Here is a 22,588-nt window from a genome sequence, read left to right as displayed (position 1 = left end):
CCGCAGAATAAAGGGAACATGTTACTTATACTGTACGCTGCATGGCGCAAAATTAAAAAAGTAAAACTCAATGCCAGGATTGATTTTTTTTTTTTAAATCCAGCAAAAAAGGGTTAATAAAATGTATTCAATAAGATGTAGACACCCAAAAATGGTGTCATTACGAAATGCATCTCATCCCGCAAAGAATAAGCCCTTATATGGCCGCGTCACCAGAAACATAAAGAAAATATAGCATCTCACAATGTGAAGACAAAAACCCTCAAAAATCGCCAAATTATTAGAACACAACTGGGTGCGTCATGTAGGGAATATATAAGCTGTGTGAGCGGATATCAGGGGACACCCCAGATTTACAGCTTATGAGGGAACAGACACCAGAAGTGACCCCTAAAGTGACCCCCAGAGTGACTCCCCCAATCATAGGAGCTACGGGGACATAGTAGGGAATTTGGTGTTTGCAATGTCCTCCGCACAGCTTATACATTCCCTCTTCGCCATCCGCTGTGCAGTCACGTCCGGGATACTAATACTCACTACACCCCCTGATAAATTCTTTGAGGGGTGCAGTTTTCAAAATGGGGTCACTCCTGGTACCCCATGGAATCCACTTTTCTGGTACCTTACAGGCTCTACAAACATGACATGGCGTCCAGATACCAAACATCTGAATCTGTGCTCCAAAAGCCGCATAGCGCTCCTTCCCTTCTGCACCCTGCTGTACGTCCAAACTGCAGTTTATGACACATGTATGACACATGTATGACACTGGTGTACCCCCGGATAACGGACATAATGTCATATGTGGGTATAAACTGATACTAGGGCACAGCCGGACACAGAAGGGAAGAAGGGTCATTTGGTTTTTGGAGCACAGACGGTTTGGTTTTTGGATGCCATGACACTTTTGTAGAGCTGAAACGCCAGTAATTTGGAATCCCCTGATAAATTACCTTATTTTGGAAACTACACCCCTGAAGGATTTATCCAGGGGTACAGACAGCATTTTTAACCCCCAAGTGTTGCTATAACTTTATATATATAACTATAACTGTAGTGGATTGTGAGAGGTGAAAATGACCATTTTTCCAGGAATACGTCCTTTCAGTGTGTAATATATTGTGCCCGACTTGTATCAGAGATGAACGCTCTAAAAGCTGTTGTGCCTGGGATACCCGTTTAACAGTTTTTGGAGTGTCTCTGCTGACATAAGTCGGGCACAACATGTTGCACACTGAAATGGCAAATCTGCAAAATTTTCATTTTTAACTTCTCTATCAGTTGCGATTTCATTTCTGGAAACTAAATAAATGAAACACTCAAGGGTTAAAAATTCTCGCTACACCACTTGATAAATCCCATCAGTGGGGTAGTGTCCAAAATAGGGTGACATGTCTGCGGATTCCACTTTATTGGCAATTCAGGGGCTTTGCAAAAGTGGCAAAAAAAACCAAACTGTGCTCCAAAAACCAAAATAGCGCTCCTTCCCTTCTGTCCCCGGTTGTGCCCAAACAGCCGATTCTACCCACATATGGCATTAAGTACGTTATCCGGGGTACACCAGTGTCATACATGTGGGCATACACTGCTATTTGGGTACCCAGCAGGGTGCAGATGTGAAGGAGCAATATGTGCTTTTGGAGTGCAGATTTAGATTCTTCGTTTTTGGACACCACGTCACATTTGCAGAGACCCTAAAATTGCCCCTACAAAATGGGGTCACTTCTTGGTGAATTCCAGTTTACTGGAACCTCCAGGGCTCTGCAAAAACATCATGGCGCCCAGAGGGTCCCTCTAAATCTGTATCCCAAAAGCTAAAACGCACAGTGGTCCTTCCCTTCTGAGCCCTGCTGTGTGCCCAAGCAGCAGTTTACACCCACATATATAATTTTTTGACCCCCGGGATGGCCCACTTAATAGTTTTAGGAGTGCAGGTCTCTGACAACACAAAGTGGGTGCAACGTATTGGGCACCGAAATGGCATATTTTTAAAAATTTCAATTTTCATTTTGTACATTAATTTTTGGGAAGCATTTTAGGCTCAAAATGATAATACCCCTTGATACATTCCTTGACAGGTGTAGTTTCTAAAATGGGGTCACTTTTGAGGGGTTTCCATTGTATTGATACTTTAGGGGCTCTGCAAATGCGACATGGCACCTGAAAACTATTCCAGCAACATCTGCCCTCCAAAATCCAAATAGCGCTCTTTCCATTCTGAGCCCCAGCATGTACCCATACAGCAGATTTTGGCCACATATGGGGTATTGCCGTGTTCAGAAGAAATTGTGTAACAAACTGTGGGGGGCTTTTAATTCTTAAACTATTTGCAAAATTAAAACTATGGCGCTAAATGGACAATTTATTGGGAAAAAAAGTAATTTTTCATTTTCACGTCCCAATGTTAATAAAATCTGTGAAACACCTGTGAGGCCAAAATACTCACTCTACCCCTAGACAAATTCTATGAGGGGTGTAGTTTCCAAAATGGGGTCACTTATAGGGGGTTTCCACTGTATTGGTACTTTAGGGGCTCTGCAAATGCGACATGGGACCTGAAAAATATTCCAGCAAAATCTGCCCTCCAAAAGCCAAATAGCCCTCTTTCCATTCTGAGCCCCGCCATGTTCCCATACAGCAGATTATGACCACATATGGGGCATTTCTGTGTTCAGCAGAATTTGTGTAACGAACTTTATGGAGCTTTTTCTCCTTTATCCTCTTGTGAAAATTAAAAATTTGGGGCTAAATTGACAGTTTGTTGAAAAAAAAGTAATTTTTCATTTTCATGGCCCAATGTTAATAAAATCTGTGAAACAGCTGTAGGGTCAAAATGCTCACTCTACCCTTTAATATGTTCTGTGGGGGGTATAGTTTCCCAAATGGGGTCACTTTTAGGGGGTTTCCACTGTATTGGTACTCTAGGGGCTCTGCTAATGCGACATGGCACCTAAAATTATTCCAGCAAAATCTGCCATCCAAAAGCCAAATAGCGCTCCTTCCATTCTGAGCCCCGCCATGTTCCCATACAGCAGATTATAGCCACATATGGGGTATTGCCGTGTTCAGGAGAAATTGTTTAACAAACTGTGGGGGGCTTTTACTCCTTTAACCCTTTGTGAAAATGAAAACTTTGGAGATAAAGTGACATTTTAGTAATTTTTCATTTACACATCCCAATGTTAGTAAAATCTGTGAAACAACTGTAGGGTCTAAATGCTGACTATACCCCTTGATGAATTCTGTGAGGGGTGTGGATTCTAAAATGGGGTCACTTTTGGGGGGTTTCCATTGTTTTGGTACTCTAGGGTCTCTGCAAATAAGGCATGGCGCTGAAAATTATTCCAGCAAAATCTGCTGTTCAAACACCCAGTGTCGCTCCTTCCCTTCCATGCACTGCCGTGTGCCCAAAAATCAGTTTACACCCACATGTGGGGTATTTCTGTGCACGGGAGAAATTGCACAATAAACTGTCAGATGCATTTTCTCCTTCAACCCTTTGTGAATGTGTTAATTTTGGGTCTAAATGAATGTATTAGTGAAAAAAAATGAAATGTCTAAATTTCACTGCCATATTATTTTTATTCTTATGAAATGCTTAAAGGGTTAACAAACATCCCAAATGCTGTTTTGAATAATTTGAGGGGTGCAGTTTTGAAAATGGGGTAATTTATGGGGGTTTCTATTATACAGGCCTTTATAATTACTTTCAGAACTGAAGTGGTCCCTAAAAAATTGGTTTGGAGAATTTTCTTGTAAATCTGGAAAATTGCTGTTACACTTTAAGCCTTGTGACGTCCAAAATAAATTAAAATACAATCAAAAGATGATGCCAATATAAAGCAGAGATATGGGAGATAATATTTATTCATGTATTTGGATGGTATGACTATCCGCCTGAAAAGCAGAGAATTTCACATTTTGAAAATTGCAATTTTTTTCAAATTTCCATCAAATTTCCTAGTTTTTTTTATAAATAAATGCAAAAATATTGATTAGTGTTTACCACTAACATGAAGTATAATGTGTTACGAGAAAACCATCTCAAATTCATTTGTGTAAGTTAAAGCGTCTCAAAGTTATTGCCATTTAAAGTGACACATGTCAGTTTTGAAAAAAGAGGCCTGGTCTTTAACATACTTTTGGGCCTGGTCCTTAACCGGTTAAACATAAAGGTACTTACCTCAGGCTCCACATCACAATATTCCTTCACTCTCTCTACAGAAACGGAGTTTGTTTCCATGTCGGTAGCAGTGTGCACGGCCTCTTTTAAAACACCTGTCAACTAAAAAGAACAGTATTTATGTCTATGAACACTGAAGGAGTTGTTTCCCATTTCACAGGATCAAGTAGATCATAAAAGTCTTATGCATGTGCTGAACCAGACAGCGGCTTGGGATTATACCATTAATAAAAGTATCAACTACTGAAGACTTCTCAAGAAAATGTTTATTTCATATCCACTGGCTAACATGATACAAAGATATTTTTCCTTATACAATATGGACACTAGGCTAAAACCGATTCACTTCATGTCTGTGGAGATGTTTTAATCCACTTCGGCAGAGACAGCACTTTCTTATTTCCTAGTGTCAGCCTCCTAGTGGCTGGGTCGATACCCACAGTACTGTGTTCACCATATGAAAGGTGTGTGTGTATATATATATTTATCTCATTTAAAATCATATAAAGGAGAAGAACTGTTTTTCCTGTACAACCCCTTTAATAACGCTGAAAGACTAATCAATTTATATGGAAATTGCACATGCCAGTGGCATAACTACCGTGGTAGCAGCTGCCACAGGGCCCGGGACATTAGGGGCCCGGCGACAGCCGCTGCCCCTGCGGGTTTTTTTTTTCCTTAATAGGTTCCTTAATATCCCCACACCGTCAAGAGCCCCATACCTTCCCTACCATAAGTAGAAGATCGGCAGTAGATGCAGGGCTGCAGATGCTTCTTGTAAAAGCTTCCGCACACAGCAGCTTCCTGTTCTGCCCCTCCCCCTCCTCAGTATCGGAGTGTGAGGAGACATCCTGTGCGATGTAACTGCTCTCTTCACTGCTAGACAGAGCTGCACAGCCACATGTAAGTATATTTTTGGATAAAATATGTATAATTGAGTATATGTGTTTACATTATGTGTCTTATATACTGTGTGAGTCCTGTAAGTGTGTAGATAGGTGTGTGTATGTTTTGTATATGAATGTATGTGTGTGAGTAGATGTGTATATGTGTAAGTATATACAGCATATCAATGTCTGTATCTATCTGTCTATTTATCTCCTATTGATCTATCTATCTCCTAATCTATCTATGTCCTATCTCCTATCTACCTACCTACCTACCTATCTCCTATCTACCTACCTATCTATCTCCTATCTATCTCCTATCTATCTCCTATCTATCTCCTAATCAATCTCCTAATCAATCTCCTATCTATTTATCTCCTATCTATCTATTCCCTATCTATCTATCTCCTAATCTATCTAGCTATCTATTTATCTCCTATCTATCTATTTATCTACCTACCTACCTATCTACCCATCTATCTCCTAGCTATCTGTATTTGCTTCTATACATGTCTACCATTATATATACTAGAATTATATTTTATAATGTGATGTTTAGGCCCGGTTCACATCTGCATTCAGGTTTCCGTTCGTGGAGTCTGCTTGGGACCCCCCAAACAGAAACCAATATGCATTAAAAAGCGGTTACTTTCAGGGTCTCCAATTATTATACTCTGGGGTATGAAAAGACCCCAGAGTATAATAATTGTTCATAGGTGTTCATTATGGGGCATAATGGTGTGTGTAGGGGCCACTATGGAGCATAATAGAGCGTGCAGGAATGCGGCGGAGGTCGGTTGGTCGAGGTCTTTACTGTCAGTCAGGAAGGGGGGACCCAGGTCAAAAGTTCGCCACGGGGCCCCGCCATTCCTAGTTACGCCACTGGCACATGCAATCATGGTTCATCAATAACTATTTGTATAGTTGAGCAACAGTAATGTATACCTGTTTAATCCAAAAGTTGTGGAACCTAGCATAAGTATCAGAGCGTATGCTCAAAATATATCATGTACAAATCCAAATATAACACAGTTAAAGGGGTGTGAGTTATGAATTTATGTTCTTATACTACAGTATATTACACTTCTCTTGCTGCCAGGACTATCAGTTAATCGCACTTTGCTGATAACGCCTGGTCTGTTATCTCTCTATGTCAACACAAACATAACACTGAGTGTACACATTGTGTACAAACATCTGCAGATTATCTGATCTGGTCCAATGCGGAGACACTGACATGGGAAAATCACCTTTAATCCAAATTGGCAGTTTGCCAATTTTAAACATGCTGGGGAAAAAAAAAAAAATCAAATTTGTGGCAAAATTCTAAAACAAAGAAAGCTATGAAAGTAAGTCAGAAGTCAGACTTCTCCTCAAGCAGAACTCAGGAGGATTGAGCAAGTTAGGCATCAAGCGGCTCTTACAGCAGCTGAAAAGCCGAAGCAGGCGGATCATCGACGCCAACAATACACTCATTATATGGTGTATCAGAACAATCACAGACACAGTGTGAAGAACAAGTTCAGCGGCATGTCAGCTGGCGAAACGCCGGAGTAGGCGGATCATCGACACCAAGAACATGCTCATTATATGGCATCCCAGTGAGCTGCTGGAACACTCATGGGCACAGTGCGAAGAACGAGTTCAGCAGTAGGACAGCTTGAGAACTGCCGAAATGCCGGAGCAGGCGAACCATCGACGGCAGCAATTTGCTGACTATAGGCGGATCATCAACGCCAACAACACAGAGGCTAGTATCCATATAAATTGATTAATCTTTTTACCTCTGCCGTAAGTCTGACGTCGGTTAGTTTTGTTTGTTTCATCTTTATTATATACTTGTATGTATGTATTTAACTGTATTTCATAAATTTTTTATATATTTTTATGAGATCTCTCTGAGCCGTGTCATGAACATCCTTTTCTCAGTTGTTTGTCTCTATTAATAAGTGCGTCCTGTTTTGGGCATATTCTCTTTAGGGCGGCTTACTTTTGTATATTAGAGAATGGCAGTATTGCCTTTTACCGGTTATTTTGTCTCAACATACTATATTCTGTGCTATGTTTGTTGTATAGCATAGGATTTGGCAGAAATTGCAATAATTTACTATGTCTCTAAACACTAAAATGATTTTGTGCTCTACATTATATAATACTCACCCGAAGAGAGTTCACTACAGCAAGGCCAACCAATCCAGGGGAAATGCTCTCCCTGAATAGTACACCCACAACAGCAACTGTGAAGACTATGAAATTACTGAGAAGATCACAGCGCACACTCAGCCACCTAAGAAACAAGACCATTGCATGTTTAGATAAGGTGAAACTAAAGTACCATCAAGGCAAATCTGATTACTAACACAGACAGAGGTGTGGAATGGCTTGACTATCACTATGAGAATAATGCCCAGTTGGTATTAAAGGGGCTCTATCACTATATTTATGGCCTATAAGCCACACATATGCCTGACTAGCCTTTAAAAAGGCTATTCCGGCACCGCTAATCGTATTGTAAAAGACACCCCTGTTTTAAACTAAGACCTTAAAAATGAATAGTCAAATCATACTTACCGTGCACGGTGGGCAGTTCGTGCACTGCTGGACGTCATCTTTCTATCACGCCCTCCTCTGGTGTCTTCTTCCAGCGATGTCCTCCTGGGCTTGCTCTTCCACACCATCTTTTTTTTCTTCTGGCGGGTTGTGTTGAAATCCTGCACGTGCTCAGTACGGTCACGAATTTCCACTGACAAAAATGGAGTCGGAGCATGCACAGTAGCGAGCCCAAGAGGACGTGACCGAAAGATGACGCTCAGCAGTGCACGAACCGCCCACTGTGCACGGTAAGTATGAATTGAATATTCGTTTTTAGGGTCTTAGTTTAAAACGGGGGGGGGGGGGGTCTTTTACAATACAATTAGCGGTGCCTGAATAGCCTTTTTAAAGGCTATTCAGGCACGTGTGGTTCATAGGCCATAAATATGGTGATAGAGCCTCTTTAAAAATTAATGACGCGGTACCTAGCTGCCGCTACATTTTGTAAGGCAAGTGAGTAGTTTGGCTCCCTGCATCTAAATATTATTGGGAGCCACACTGTCCCGGAGCAGATGATCTGCGGGGTGTCTACCTGAAGATTAGCCATTAATATTAGAAAGTGGATAACCCCTTTAAAGGGGCTAAGACCAAAAATTAATCACCTATCTTTAGGAAAAGTTATTACTTTGAGATTGGAGGGATCTGACACTTGGTCAATGAGATTTAGTCTGGGGTAATCCCTTTAAGGTTTATGTTTTTAGTCAGACTATTAGGAAACTATTAAATTTTATTGTTGTGGTAAACATATCCATAATAACTTAAAGTGTCCCAAAACAGACAGAGGAGGTGCCATTACTATCTGATAAGTGCAGGTCCTACCTCTGGGACTCACACCTATCTCTAGAATTGACTCTCCCAAACCCCTCAACACACTGACAGACAAAACCAGGCTAGTGGTGCTGGATGAGTTTATGGAAACATTCAAGCTCACTGAGATCACACAGTTTCTGTTTACTCTATAGATGTGAATAGGAGTTATGGAAACAGCAGTGCACTACATTGTTTCCATAACTTGTAAGATGCGGAAAAAACATATCACAGATCACACTTTTATGTTGTTTCCATAACTCTCAAAAACTTCACTTCAGTGAGCTTAGCTGTTTCTGTAAACGTAACCATCAGGTGAGGCCGGGCAGGGGATGGTTGGGTCATTTCTAGATATAGGTGAGATTCCAGAAGATATGCATGACTACTACTGGCAGCTTGAATTTGGCTATCAGTAATATCAGGTGAGAAGGGACAGGGTTAACAAAGGTCAATTCCAGAGATAGGTGCAGGTCCCAGACATGGGGACTCCACCCATCAGACATTTAAGGCATATCCTAAACGACTTTTGTGGGACAACCCAACTTATGATGGATACGTTTATTGTAACCTCAAAATTCTAATTATTTTCCCGAAAATCCGACTAAAATGTAAGACTTATAGGGCTTATTCAAGATCAAAAACCAATGACCTGTCAGGTGTTGGACCTCCTCTGATCTCAAATTAATGATCTAACCTAAAAAACAGGTTACTGATATTTGGTCTTTAAGCTCACTCTAAGGGCCCCTTCACACGGCGTAAGCACGCCGCTCATTTAGACACGTATACACGCGTCCGAGCACAGCGCTTGAAAACAGAGCCCATTGATTTCAATGGGAAGCGCGCATATATATACGCGCGCTTTCCATTTAAATCAATGGGCTCTGTTTTGAAGCGCCGCGCTCGGACATGTGTATACATGTCTAAATGAGCGGCGCGCTTATGCAATGTGAAGGGGCCCTAAGCCTTCATAGTATAGATAGGCTGGATCTGTCTTCATTTTCACACCTGTCTAACTTAAATCTAATTTCGTACTGTACTTCATTACCTATTAGCAACAAAGCTGGAGAAATAGAAGCGTTGATTTGTGTTCAGCCGTAAATTGCTTTCTTGAACAAACCGATCCTGTTCTCGGAAGGCTCGTATGACGTTTACTCCCTGTAGCGTTTCATTAAAGTGAGTGTACAGAGGTGATTTTGTGACTGCATCCAGACGTTTCAGCTGCCGGGAAGTGGCAACATAAAATCTCTGGAATAAAGAAGAGCAGTGTAAATAACGTTTAGCAAGGAGTAATTTTGAAATACACATTCACAGAAACAAATGGGAACAAAACGGAACTTATAGTGTTCAATAATAAAACTGAACTCTCACATTTGCCCTCTTGTGCAAAGTGTATTATGCGCTTGGTAATTGTCCTCCAGGTTATCAAGCACTCTGTACGCTAGGATACAGGGCCCACATTTTCACAAAAAAAAAATTGTGATTTTTCTTTACGCAGTTCGTGAACATTTTCCCAAAAGGGGTTGTGTGGAGGACATACAGAAATCTGGCATCATTTATGTGCTGGTGCACAGCCCTGGGAAAATGGCAACTTAATGTCCTGTAAGGATCTAAAAAAAAACTCATTTAATTCAATTATGCAGTATATCCAAAAGACTAACTGATACAGCCACAGGGACATGTTGTGACAGAGTATCATACACCCAAGATAACTCTAAAATGATTCATCATATTGTAAGAGCCCCAAAATAACCAAGCAGATCTAATAAGTGGCTTACTTGTAAGAAGAAGTACAGTAATCCTAATGGTACAAATGCTACAGCAGCAAGAGGTGTAGCTATTGCAATGACCAGAAGTATCTCCAGAATAGTCAGAGACATGACTATAAACATCATTAACATCTGAGGTATAATATTGTCTATAGTGTCCATCTCCTTAGCAAAACGATTAGTCAGGTTTCCACTGGGGGTTCGTTCAAAAAAGCTCAGCGGGCTCCTCAGAATGCTGTACAGGAGTTTAGTGTGGAGCTGGCGGGATACAGATACACCTCCAACAATGATAGTGGCCGACGCTATAAAAATACCTAAAGCTGTGAGAGGAAAAAGAATGACATTGGAAAATTATTTCAAAAGGAGATTTTGCGGTTTCACGTATTCAAAAAATAATATTTTTGATCCTGCAGAGATACTATGTATTTTTTCAGTCAGGAATAAAAACCCTTGTGACACAGTGTACCCTCCACGTCAAAGGCAAACAGAGACAGATAAGTCAGTTCTTCATTGAAGGGAGCTCACCAAACAAATCTCAATATGTCAATATCCTAGACATCAGTGAATATGACTTGGGACAGAATTGCAGTTAAAGGGATCCTATCATTGGATATCCTTTTTTTCTGACTAACATGTAGGAATAGCCTTAAGAAAGGCTATTCTACTCTTACCTTTAAATGTCTTCTCCGCGCTGCTGTTCGTTAAACGACCACATTAAAATGGCCGCTTACACAGCTTACTGTGTAAGTGGCCATTTTCTTGTGGCTGCGAGCATGCATAGTGGGCCCGATGGCAGAGCTGACTGCGCATGCCTAGAAGAGGGCGTTCCAGAAGAAGATGGAGGCGTCGCTGGAGAGTTCTCTAGCAGTATTGGGGACGCCCCCAGTGCTGTTTGAGCACTGGGGACTGCCCCCAGTGCTGCGAGAGAACTCATTTGCATACGGAAGAAAATTCAGATTTCTACTGAACGGTGACATGGAGAAGACATCTAAAGGTAGGAGAAGAATAGCCATTCTTAAGGCTATTCCTATGTGTTAGTCAGAAAAAAGTGTATCCAATGATCGGATGGATCTCTTTAAAGGGAACCTTCCAGGAGAATCATACTGCCTTTGAAATCTCAAAAAGCATTTTAGAGAAAACATAGCTCGTACACAAAAGTCAAGAATAGAGAAGAGAGTCACCTGGGTGGCCCCTTTTGATTATTCCTTGCCCGAGAAGGTTTGATTGACAGCTGTCTGCCTGTACATATATATGGAAAGACTTGTCAAGGGTAAATGATGTTTTGGAGCCACCTTGAAAACTCTTCTTTTTGTCCCTGGCTTGTTTAAAACTATGGGCCATTACTCCTGAGGCTGTCTACAGAACTGAATGGGTCAGAAGTAACTCCTGATAACCCAGCTGTAAAAGAAAATGGTCTTTCTACAATGCAGATTGTCTCTCTGCTATAAGGTGCTCTCCTCTTCCTTTCCCCTCCCCTCTCCATAGACTTGTATTGTACAGAAATCAGTCATCAGTGGCTGAAGGGGTGAAATAAGTGAAGAAATGGGACATTGTCTTTGATAAACTATATTGCAAAGTTTGTTGTCCTCCCCTGCACTATGGATTTAGTGGGAAAAATTGTTTAGTTACACTTTAACACCTAAATATTCAGAACCATAATGCAGAAGTGTAAAAAGTGTAAAAGTTGTGAGTGGAGCAAGTCTGAAAGCTGAAAATCCCTCCAGTACTAGAATGAAGAGACTGCAGCACTTTGCGGAAAATGTACACATTATTAAGAAAAAGAAGGGCTGTTATTGCATGGTACCTTGTACAAATCCTAATATGCTGTATACAGCCAACCGCATGCTGGTGTTCTGTTGCGTGCCATTCACAGGAGGGTCGTCTGCCCATAAACCAATCCAGTAATTATGTCCCAAAGCAGATAATTGTTGGATGATGAAGAATACAGCACACATAAGCAGATACCACTTGCCCATCATCCTGCAGTACTCCAAATACACTGATAATTTTACCTAAAAACACAAGTATACATTAACCAAGGAAAACTGAAGTGGTAAAGTGGGGTTCATGGATACACACTATAATGTATACGTAATCATTGTAAGTGGTCTAGACAATAAGAGAGCAGTGGGATACAATATGTTAGTGACAGCTATATGATTCACACCATTATGCGGTCTGTATACCAACAAATAGAAGAAAATATCCCTTAACAGAATTTTAACACATAATGGTAATTCCCTGACCTCACAATTCCCACATAGCGCCCCTGCTGTTCTCTCTCTCCACCCCTTGTTGTGCTCTTGTTTTTCTTAGTTGTTCTCAGTGATGCATTGTGCTCAGAGATTGATACCTTAGAAACCAGCGCTAGGCATAGTTTTTATATACAGTCATTTAGTTATATTCATGTTACATTTTGCTAAGACCATAAACATTATGTGTTACATGAAAAACTCACTACTTCCAATACTAGTAAATCAGAAATAAAATTATGATGATCCTCCATTTTTAACAAGTTAATTAATGTGAACCTGTCATTGGATATCTGCTGCCCTATCTGAGAGCTGTAGAAAACAGAAGGAGAGAAGCTGGGCTCTGTTATATAAGTGTATGTCACTTGGAGCAGGACTTCTGAATTAAAAGCAGAATAAACTTTGAGAGGACTCCCCCCAGAAGAGAGTGAGAGTCCTGATTAACCCCTCCCCCATAAACAGCAATTGATAGCCTTCCGTGTACAAATAATGATATAGAGAAAGCTGTCAATCGCCCTGTGTGGATGAGGTAAGCAGGACCCTCATTGACTGTGCCGTCAGGATTTACTCTCCTATTCTCCCTCTACTCTATTCTGACAGGTCCCTTAAAAGCAGACAACAGATGTAGCAGATCTTCCTGTTACATAAAAACATTCAGCAGCACAACAAAACTAAAATATGCCTATATCTGTGCAAAGCTATATGCATGTACGATTCCTTGAGAAATCGGCATGTGGACCACACGGATGATATCCTTGTGTTGTCTGTGCCTTCCACGGATCCACGGGTGCTTTTTCCTTTTTTGCATGCCCCACAAGGGGATTTGAAGCTGGAATGTGTATCTCATTTCGAATATCAGTGAAAAACCTGCGATTGGTTGTTATGGAGACCTGCACTAAAGCTGTGTGTATGTGACCTTGTGTAACAGTGTCATTCACAGAGCCCTGCTCCTTTAAGGCTGACAAAGTAGTGAAGAAAAATGGCCGGAGTCCGGGCCGGAGTCTAATCCTGCGGCATGTGGAACTGTGTGCGTATCTAATCCTCTGGCATGTGGTACTGTGTGAAGATGCTCGTATCTGATCCTCCGGCATGTGATACTGTGTGCTGACCTGTGTATCTAATCCTCCAGTGTATGGTACTTTGTGCTGACATGCGTATCTAATCCTCTGGAGTATGGTACTGTGTACAGACACGTGTATCTAACCCTTCCCGTGTGGTATTGTGTGCAATAGTGTGTATCTAACCCTCCGCCATGTGGTATTGTGTGCAGTGGCGCGTATCTAATCCTCCATTGTGTGGTATTGTGTAAAGACATGCGTATCTAATCCTGCGGTGTGTGGAACTGTGGGCAGACTTGAGTATCTAATCCTCCGGCGTGTGGTATTGTGATAAGACGTGGGTATCTAATCCTCTGGCGTGTGATAATGTGTGCTGACCTGTGTATCCAATCCTCCGGCGTGTGGTATTGTGATAAGACGTGGGTATCTAATCCTCTAGCGTGTGATAATGTGTGCTGACCTGTGTATCCAATCCTCCGGCGTGTGGTATTGTTTGCAGTGGCGCGTATCTAATCCTGTGGTGTGTGGAACTGTGGGTAGACTTGCGTATCTAATCCTCTCGCGTGTGTTATTGTGTTAAGACGTGCGTATTTAATCCTCTGGCATTTGGTACTGTGTGAAGAAGCGTGTATCTAATCCTATGGTGTGTGATACTCTGTGCTAACCTGTGTATCTAATCCTCCAGCGTGTGGTACTTTGTGCAGACACGTGTATCTAATCCCCTGGCATGTGGAACTGTGTGTAGATGCGCATATCTAATCCTGCAGCATGTGTAACTGTGTGCATTGGCATGTATCCAATCCTCCGGCATGTGGTATTGTGTGCAGTGGCGTGTATCTAATCCTGCGACATGTGGAACTGTGTGCAGACGTGCGTATCTAATCCTCTGGCGTGTGATACTGTGTGAAGATGCGCGTATCTAATCCTCTGGTATGTGATACTGTGTGCTGACCGGTGTATCTAATCCTCCAGCGTGTGGTACTTTGTGCAGACACGCATATCTAATCCCGTGGCATGTGGAACTGTGTGTAGATGTGCGTACCTAATCCCGTGGCATGTGGAACTGTGTGTAGATGTGCGTACCTAATCCTGCGGCGTGTGGTATTGTGTGCATTGGCGTGTATCCAATCCTCCGGCATGTGGAACTGTGTGAAGACGTGCGTATCTAATCCTGCGGAATGTGATACTGTGCGCTGACCTGTGTATCTAATCCTTCAGCGTGAGGTACTTTGAGCAGACGTGTATCTAATCCTCTGGTGTGTGGAACTGTGTGCAGATGCGTGTATCTAATCCTCTGACATCTGATACTGTCTGTTGATCTGTGTATCTAATCCTCTGATGTGTGTATCTCAGTTTGTATATCAGTGTTGGATCGTACATATGGAGTGATCGTGTGTATTGCAGTTGAATATGAGTGAAAGACTTTCAGGTTTGTTTTGGATAATGGGGGGTCAGGGTGTTGGGAAAGCTGTATCTCCGGACAGTACGTCCGAGTGAGTTGGACTCTCATCTTAAACCTTCCTGCATAGAGAACAGACAGACAGACAAGAATTCATTTTTATAACATAGAAAGATAAGAGATCTGTGGGGATCGGACACCTGCCACCCCCATTGAATAGCTGTTCTGAGCAGATGATGCACAGAGAATGGAGCAGGAAGCAAATAGTCAGGTTCTCTGTGTACTGACAGAACTGACATACTGCACCTTAGGGGTCATTGAAATGAATGGGAGCTGGTCTGGCAACTACACAGAATAAAAAAGAGCTATCTGCTTCCTGGTTCCTGCTGAGAATAGCTGACTGGTGGGAGTATTGGACCCCCTCCAATTTGATATTGAGAACCTGTCAGAAATCGGACTAAAACAGAAAACTACACAAATCATCTAAGTAAATTATAAAGCTAATTATTTAATATAACGTTTAGATATATTTTAAAGTTCTTGCTTTACCCTGCCTGTTTGAGCAATATCCTCCTCTGTGAGCTTCCCAGCATCTGCATCTCCCTTTGTAGGTTCTTCAGCTGCCACAGAAGCCATTTCGTTCCTGCAAGTGTCAATATAAGATTATTCTGGTTGCTACAGCTCTGCATTATACTACAATTTAGAAAAAATTCTTCCTGCAGACTTTCTCAAGTAGATTACCTTAAACCAATGTCTGCCTTCTTGACTTCTGTGTTGTCTTTTGTGCCTGCAAAGATTATTGACCTTTCATCAACAAAGCAAGACTAGATTACAGAATATTATATAGTAAAAAAAAATATAGAGAGAAACATGATGTCTCTGTACAAGAATTATATAGCGGAAAATTGTATTTGGTCCTCAACCTGTTGCTCTCAAGCTGTGGGGAAATGACGCCCCAACTTGCTGCAAGTTTCGCAAGAGCCACAGGTTGAGGACCACTGCTCAAAACAGATCTGAATATGGCACCAGAGGATATCGTGTGTTTGCCCCACAATGATATTACTCTTTGGTAGACTTTTATGAGACATTTACACATATCCAAAGCATTTTTTGTGCAGCAAACACTTACCTTCTATGTGCTCATCATTCTGTTCAGCTGTCAGGGCATATGTTTGAAGGAAATCTGCAAATGCGCCATTTTTTTCCAAAAGCTCAGAGTATGTGCCAACCTCAGAGATCCTGCCATCAGACATTACTATAATCTTGTCCACTTGGGGGAGGAAACTTATTCCATGAGTGACAAGAACACGTGTCTGCAATGTAATTGACCAATAATTGTCAGCTCATATACACCCAACAACCTGCAGTCTTTGCTCTCACATGACACCATGATCAATGCTCTAGAATGAAAAGTTCTACTTTGTGATTTTGTGTTTGTTCAGGAGGTATTAAGAGGGAAAGCTCCAAGTGGCAGAAAGGGGGGGGGGGGGGAGAATCACAGCCTGTAATCTCTCCCCCAGTAAATCTAGAGATGTGAAACTTGTGTCCATATATTTGTCAAATAGAGGCCACCATTTATTAAAGGTCACTTTGATTTTCTGATTTTGATCATTTTCCGTCTTTTAGCATTAGAAGGTATTATGCATTCTGGGTGCCCAAGTCAGACCCGAAATTACATTCATTTGTTTAAAAAAAATGATGTAAAATTGTAACAAGTTCATGAGTGTAAAGTGGGAAGTGGCCAAATGTCTACTTTCAGCAAATATAGGCGTATAGGGAATATGATAAAACATTTTTAATTATTTCAATTTAATTTTATAAGGCAAATATTTATTTGCCCATGTCCAAAGTGTGCTAGAAGATTACTGTCATCTTTGAGTGTACTGAGACTTACAAAAATATAAAGACACTGCCAGGTACTATACTGGATGTACACCAAATTTTTGTACTTACTTTCCCTTTAAGTAAACCATTGGGTCCAATGACATGCTCAAATAAATGTTGTCCCACATGGGCGTCAACTGCAGATAGAGGATCATCCAGCAAATAGACATCACAGTTCCTGTATACGGCTCGGGCAATGCTTATTCGTTGCTTCTGTCCTCCAGACAAGTTTATACCCTTTAAACACACAGTAATTATTTCATAAAATACCTTTCAATCATATATTAACTAGTAATAGCCATATTGCCAATGCCAGGTGCAAAATAGTAACAATGCATATAAAAACTGGTTCTAAACAAGCAAATATAAGACCTAAAGTGTTACTACTTTCTTAAGACTCTCTCATATTTAAGTTCACCCAAAATATGCTCACTTTTTCACCAATTTCTGTGTTCTCTCCCCCAGACAGAATTTTTAGGTCCGGTAGTAGTGCACATGCTCGAATAACATCATCGTACCACTCTTTGTCCAACGTTCTTCCAAAAAGAACATTCTCTTTAAAAGTGGCATTAGGAATCCAGGTTTGCTGTGGAACATAAGCTATAGAGCCCTGGAAAAAAAAATGTAAAAAGTAGTATTAAAACTAAGCTCTAATGGAACTGAACTATAATGGAAAGCGGCGGATTTTTATTTTTATTTTTTTTTTATGGAAGTCAATGGGAAACAGTTACAAAGGAAAATTATTCCAGTTGTATCCATTTCTCCATCTGTTTTCTTGCAGTATCCATTTTTTATGCATCCATCAAAAAGCAATACTAATCACAAAGATGTGATCTTAGCCTAGGGGCAACATGGTGGTTCAGTGGTTAGCACTGTACCCTTGCAGTGCTGGAGTCCTGCGTTTGAATCCCACCAGGAACAACATCTGCAAGGAGTTTGTATGTTCTCCCCATGTTTGCATGGACTTCCTCCCACTGCATATAAATACATGTGAATATCAAAAAGGACCCTCAAGCAAAAATGCTGGAAAAATGAACACAATTCTAATGAATATTTGCCATTATTACTTTAACAGATGAAAAAATATAAAGAAGCAAATCTGATTTATGTTGCTAAATTCTTGTTTTTTTGATAGGTGAGCTGTAGTTTTTACTCAAACTACATAGGGGTAAATAAAATATTTTCATCCCCTTATATTCAGTTTTTTGGGGAGGTGGGTTGTGCTATTTTCCAATGGTTTAGATTCATTAATATGTTAAATGGGACTTTTGTCTTTTTCTTTATATTTTTAAATTCTTATTAAACTTTTGACTATTGCGTGTTCTGGCTTGGTTGTGACACAATAACTAAAAGTACCCGACATGTACAGTGTTGTCTTATTTAGTTATAGTACAGAAGAAAATATCTCAATACCTTTAAAGCGACTTTTCCCTCCACTGCCTCCATTTCTCCAAGTAATGCAGAAAGAAGGGAGGTTTTTCCACAACCAACCTGACCAACAACAGCAACCAGGGAACCTTTCTGGATGGACAAATTAATGCTGCAATACAAGAACAGGTTGGAAAGAAAAGTTACCATCCTCCATCAATAAAGCCTAAATAAGAAGACCATAGTATACTAAATAACTTATATTACAGATGCAGGGATGCAGAACCATTCTGTTAGGAACCAGGAAGTGGATGATGAGGCAGCCAGGAGGACCCATGCAAATAAAAGCCTTTGAGCTTATCATTCTGACAAGCGATCATGTTCATGCATGCAATTAGAAGAGACAGCCAACAAAGTCCTGCATGTCTGACACTGTGTCCGTGCAGAACAAATGGTTTCACTGCAGATAAGACTGTATATGGACACCAGTGGTTTGCTTTAAAACCCCATTCAAATGGATGGGCTTTAAAACTGTCGGCTTGTTTCTCCGTCCCCTGGGTGGACAGTGGACGCAAGTGTGAACGCCCCTAAGATACATTATAAATGCCTGACAAGAAGGAGTTGGATACATGATAGAAGGAAGTAATACATCTGTACATATGGGAGATATGTATAAGTGAATATACTGTATTTCGAAAAATAATTGAAGAAACAAATGTGTCAAATGCCTAACACATTGGGGCCACATGTTGGATCAGTGGTCAGCACTGCAGCCTTGCAGCGCTGGAGTCCTGGTGTTCAAATCCCACAAAGGGCAAAAAAAAAAAAAACATCTGCAAGGAGTTTGTATGTTCTTATTGTGTTAGAATGGATTTCCATCCCATATTTTAAGGACATACTGATAGGTAAAAATGTACATTGTGAGCCCTATGTGGGGCATAAAAAAAAAAAAAAAAGCCTAACACATTCAGCAGTCCTACCTTCTAAGGCATGGCTCATCTGTAGTGCACCAGGTAAATGTGCCATCGCATACAACAATGTCATTCCCTTCAAAAGAAAAGAAATGTGATCTGTAGCTCTTGCTTCATATTTTAAACATGTTATTTGACAATCTGTCAATTTTGCATGTCCAGATACATACAGTTTATCACAGGATAATTAGCTTTTCAAGACAGCATAATGTCACACTTTTCTGTTCAGTTTTAGGTTTCTATGTAGGCCACTGAGTGGCTGTGTTTAAGTTGTGAGGTTTTGATAGCATGTCACAATATTGTATTTAATTGATTTTATGTTTAATCATTTTTTATTAAAATTTTAGGAAATACTGGAGTCCTTAACCCCTAAATTAAGGGCAGTCGGAAATGTATCTCGGATTGTTTACCATATTGTTATTCTGCGTTACTATATACATTAGATCTGCTGTAGATTAGATTGATGTAAAGTAAGATTTCATGAAAACACAAGTTAAATGGGTTTTCCGAGTCTTTTTTCAACTTTGTTCGAGTCCTAGGTCTTTGCTTACCTTTGGACTCAGCCAATCAGTGTCTGAGTTCTGATAGCTCTGTTTGAAAACAGTAGAACTGCTCAGCCATTGATTGGCTGAATCTTACTTGTATGGGCCAAAGGGCAGGAAGACTGGGGACTCAAACAGACTCTACATTTGATCCTTGGCCGATCAAGTGGAGAGTTTCCATTTGTTACCTTAGGTCTCCCTAGGAGTTAAAAAAAAAGTCTTGGAAAGCCCCTTTAAGGTTACAATTCAATTTTACAGCAAGTCTTAACTTAGGAAGATACTTTTGACTGAACACTTACTGCTTGTAAAATCTAATATTTCCACATTATTAGGTTCCAGTTCCTCTTCTGAGAAAAATTTTGCCAAACGTCTCAGAGATACTGTTGACTACAAAACAAAAGAAACCAAAGTAAGAACGAATCTCAATTGTTGCGCATGTGCTCTGGTACCATGTGATAAGTACCTGGACTGTGAGCGTTATGGCCATCGGGAACATACGAAGTGGAATCCTAAGAATATTAAGCAACATGATGGTGACAAAAGCTTTCTGAGCATCCAAAATATTGTTCTCATCAATTGCCAAAAAGACACCGAACATGCCAAGGGAAACCTGGTTATCCAATCAAAGAAAAAAAAAAAAAAAAAAAAAGCAAACAAAAAAAGAACAAAACACACAAGATGTTAATATTTAGATTTAGCGAGGACCTTTGTTGGTCTTTAAGATATGATATATAATGTTTTAACAGCAAGCATATCCAATACTACAGATTAGGTTCAGCCATCAAAACCGCTACATTTTTTTCTATGAATATAAAGAGTCTGATACTTACCCAAAAAGGGGAAGCCACAAATAAAGCCAGTGCTCCGGAAAACAACAGTGCATTTTTCTTTACTGCTTTCAGCTCCAGCAACCTAAAGCTTTGAACTTTCTTCATGAAAGCATTCTCCCAGGCATATAGCTTCAGCACCTTTATACCTTGCAGAATCTCAGAGATAAGCTTTATACGCCCATCCTTCTGCTTCATCTGTTCCTCCTGTGGAAATATATAGAGTTATCATTAGGGCATGTAAAACAGACTATGGACTGTATATCAGTCAGATATCCTAAACCAAACCCAGCCCACACACGTGGATTTCAAGTATCATCAGTGGCGTAACTAGGAATGGCGGGGCCCCGTGGCGAACTTTTGACATGCCCCTCCCCCCCCCTGACCGATGCCAAAGACCTCGACCGACCCCCTCCTACGCATTCCTGCGTAAAATGTGCAGTAAACTGCTAATTTAGAAAAAAAAAAAACCTGGAAAATAAATAAAACTTTGACTTCAGGCAAATAATAAATAAAACAAAATACAGCCTTAACTTTGGCAAAAACAAAATAAATACCTGCTCAGCTGAGCCACTAGCAAAGCAGAACGGATAACCTAATTATACATGTGACTTACTTCCAGCCACACAAACAAAACAGGAGCAATATAGTCTCACCAGACTCAGGGTCACAGGACAGAACCACACACCTCCTGTCACCTCATGGAACTGCCATGAACTGCAGGCTCTGCAGCCTTTTATGGTTCAGTACGGAGTCCAGGATCTACACCTGATCTGAGGCCTACTCCAGATCTGCCCTGGACCACACACATGTTACAAACCTGGAGCTGATATAACCGGACTCCAGCATATTGCCTGACACCTTCTCACATCAGGTATTTATGGCCTATAAAATACTAGTATCCAAAAGAGAAAGAGTGGCACTGCCCTAATCTCCAAATGTGATCAGTCCAGCACCTGGTCTTAGTGGTGCTCCCCCTATATATCAAGTAGAACCACATTCTAATCGTAGAGACAAAAAGAAGGGAGACACTCACAGACCTTCATGTATAAAAACAACATTATTCCAGTTCCAGATATAAGAGCAGCAGCATAGGGAAAGAGGAGCAAGTAAAGAGCTCAGGCAACAGCCATTTTGCACTAAACAGCACTTCCTCAGGCCCAAAAGACACATCAAATCCCAGGGGAAAGGTAACTGGGAGTATATCAAACAAAAATGAGTATATATGTAAATGCTAATGTGGAGCAGCAGCACGGCAGGCTATAGAAATGATAGTTGTAGAATGTGAATTCCCATAATTCAGCATTAATGTTTTCATATTTTTTTCATTCCTTTTTAGCACTAAACTCATTATTTTCAGTGAATGTTCCAGATGTATTGCTTCCATTCATCCATAAAGGCTGAATTATCTTGATACAGAGAGGTTACCTTATACATATGGAGTGCCCTAGGAACCCGATTGTCAGTTCTATAAGAATGTAAGGAATTACTCGTCCAAAATAAATGGGTTTCATGTTCAGCTAATGTAATTACTTTCTGCTCAAGACTTATAGTTCATCTTTTGGCTGCATAATGTAAAGAAAAACACCATTGCATCCTCCTTGCCTGCCTGCATTGCATAGAAGTATCTGCAGTCGTCCGTATCTTGTGCAGTCTCATCCATATTTAGATGAGACTGCACAAGAAATTCTACTCTACTCTTGAAAATAGTGAGTATAAAATACTAGTATCCAAAAGAGAAAGTAGGGACTTTGTTCACGTATATACTAATAGGTAAATCTGTCATGAGGATAGTCCCCTTTACCTTCTGTTCTGTGTCTATGACCATACTGTGCACTGTATGTAAATATCACAGGAGATGAACTCTATAAATCTTAGGAAGATCCCTCTGGTATGTTTTACTAACCAGCCTTATTCATACGCCTTAACGCAGGCTACAGTCTTTATGCTCATTCGTAGACCAACAACCCTGAGGCCTCTTAAAGGTTATGTTAAGTTGCAGAAACACTGCAGATTTTCTATTGCTTGTGAAAAGCTGTGGTGTATTACAGT

At 40.6% G+C, this 22,588-nt stretch overlaps 1 protein-coding gene across 1 annotated transcript in view; it reads right to left on the bottom strand.

Annotated features, from left to right (window-relative positions):
* LOC142217072 (multidrug resistance-associated protein 1-like) overlaps positions 1–22,588 on the bottom strand; it is an 85,417-nt gene that overhangs the window by 20,135 nt on the left and 42,694 nt on the right. The window contains exons 14-28 of the mRNA XM_075285260.1: positions 20,540–20,743; positions 20,173–20,319; positions 20,009–20,096; positions 19,177–19,243; positions 18,242–18,368; positions 17,262–17,438; positions 16,898–17,065; positions 16,074–16,257; positions 15,686–15,731; positions 15,494–15,587; positions 12,040–12,247; positions 10,245–10,555; positions 9,515–9,714; positions 7,231–7,357; positions 4,184–4,285 (exon numbers count right to left, since the gene is read on the bottom strand). Of these exons, the coding sequence (XP_075141361.1) occupies positions 4,184–4,285; positions 7,231–7,357; positions 9,515–9,714; positions 10,245–10,555; positions 12,040–12,247; positions 15,494–15,587; positions 15,686–15,731; positions 16,074–16,257; positions 16,898–17,065; positions 17,262–17,438; positions 18,242–18,368; positions 19,177–19,243; positions 20,009–20,096; positions 20,173–20,319; positions 20,540–20,743 (2,250 nt within the window). The remainder of the gene's footprint in view (positions 1–4,183; positions 4,286–7,230; positions 7,358–9,514; positions 9,715–10,244; positions 10,556–12,039; positions 12,248–15,493; positions 15,588–15,685; positions 15,732–16,073; positions 16,258–16,897; positions 17,066–17,261; positions 17,439–18,241; positions 18,369–19,176; positions 19,244–20,008; positions 20,097–20,172; positions 20,320–20,539; positions 20,744–22,588) is intronic.

The sequence above is a fragment of the Leptodactylus fuscus genome, chromosome 8, assembly GCF_031893055.1.
Source record: "Leptodactylus fuscus isolate aLepFus1 chromosome 8, aLepFus1.hap2, whole genome shotgun sequence".
NCBI classification, from domain to species: domain Eukaryota; kingdom Metazoa; phylum Chordata; class Amphibia; order Anura; family Leptodactylidae; genus Leptodactylus; species Leptodactylus fuscus.
Note: the sequence above shows the minus strand (reverse complement) of the source record. Positions and strands in the feature narration are given on the sequence as shown.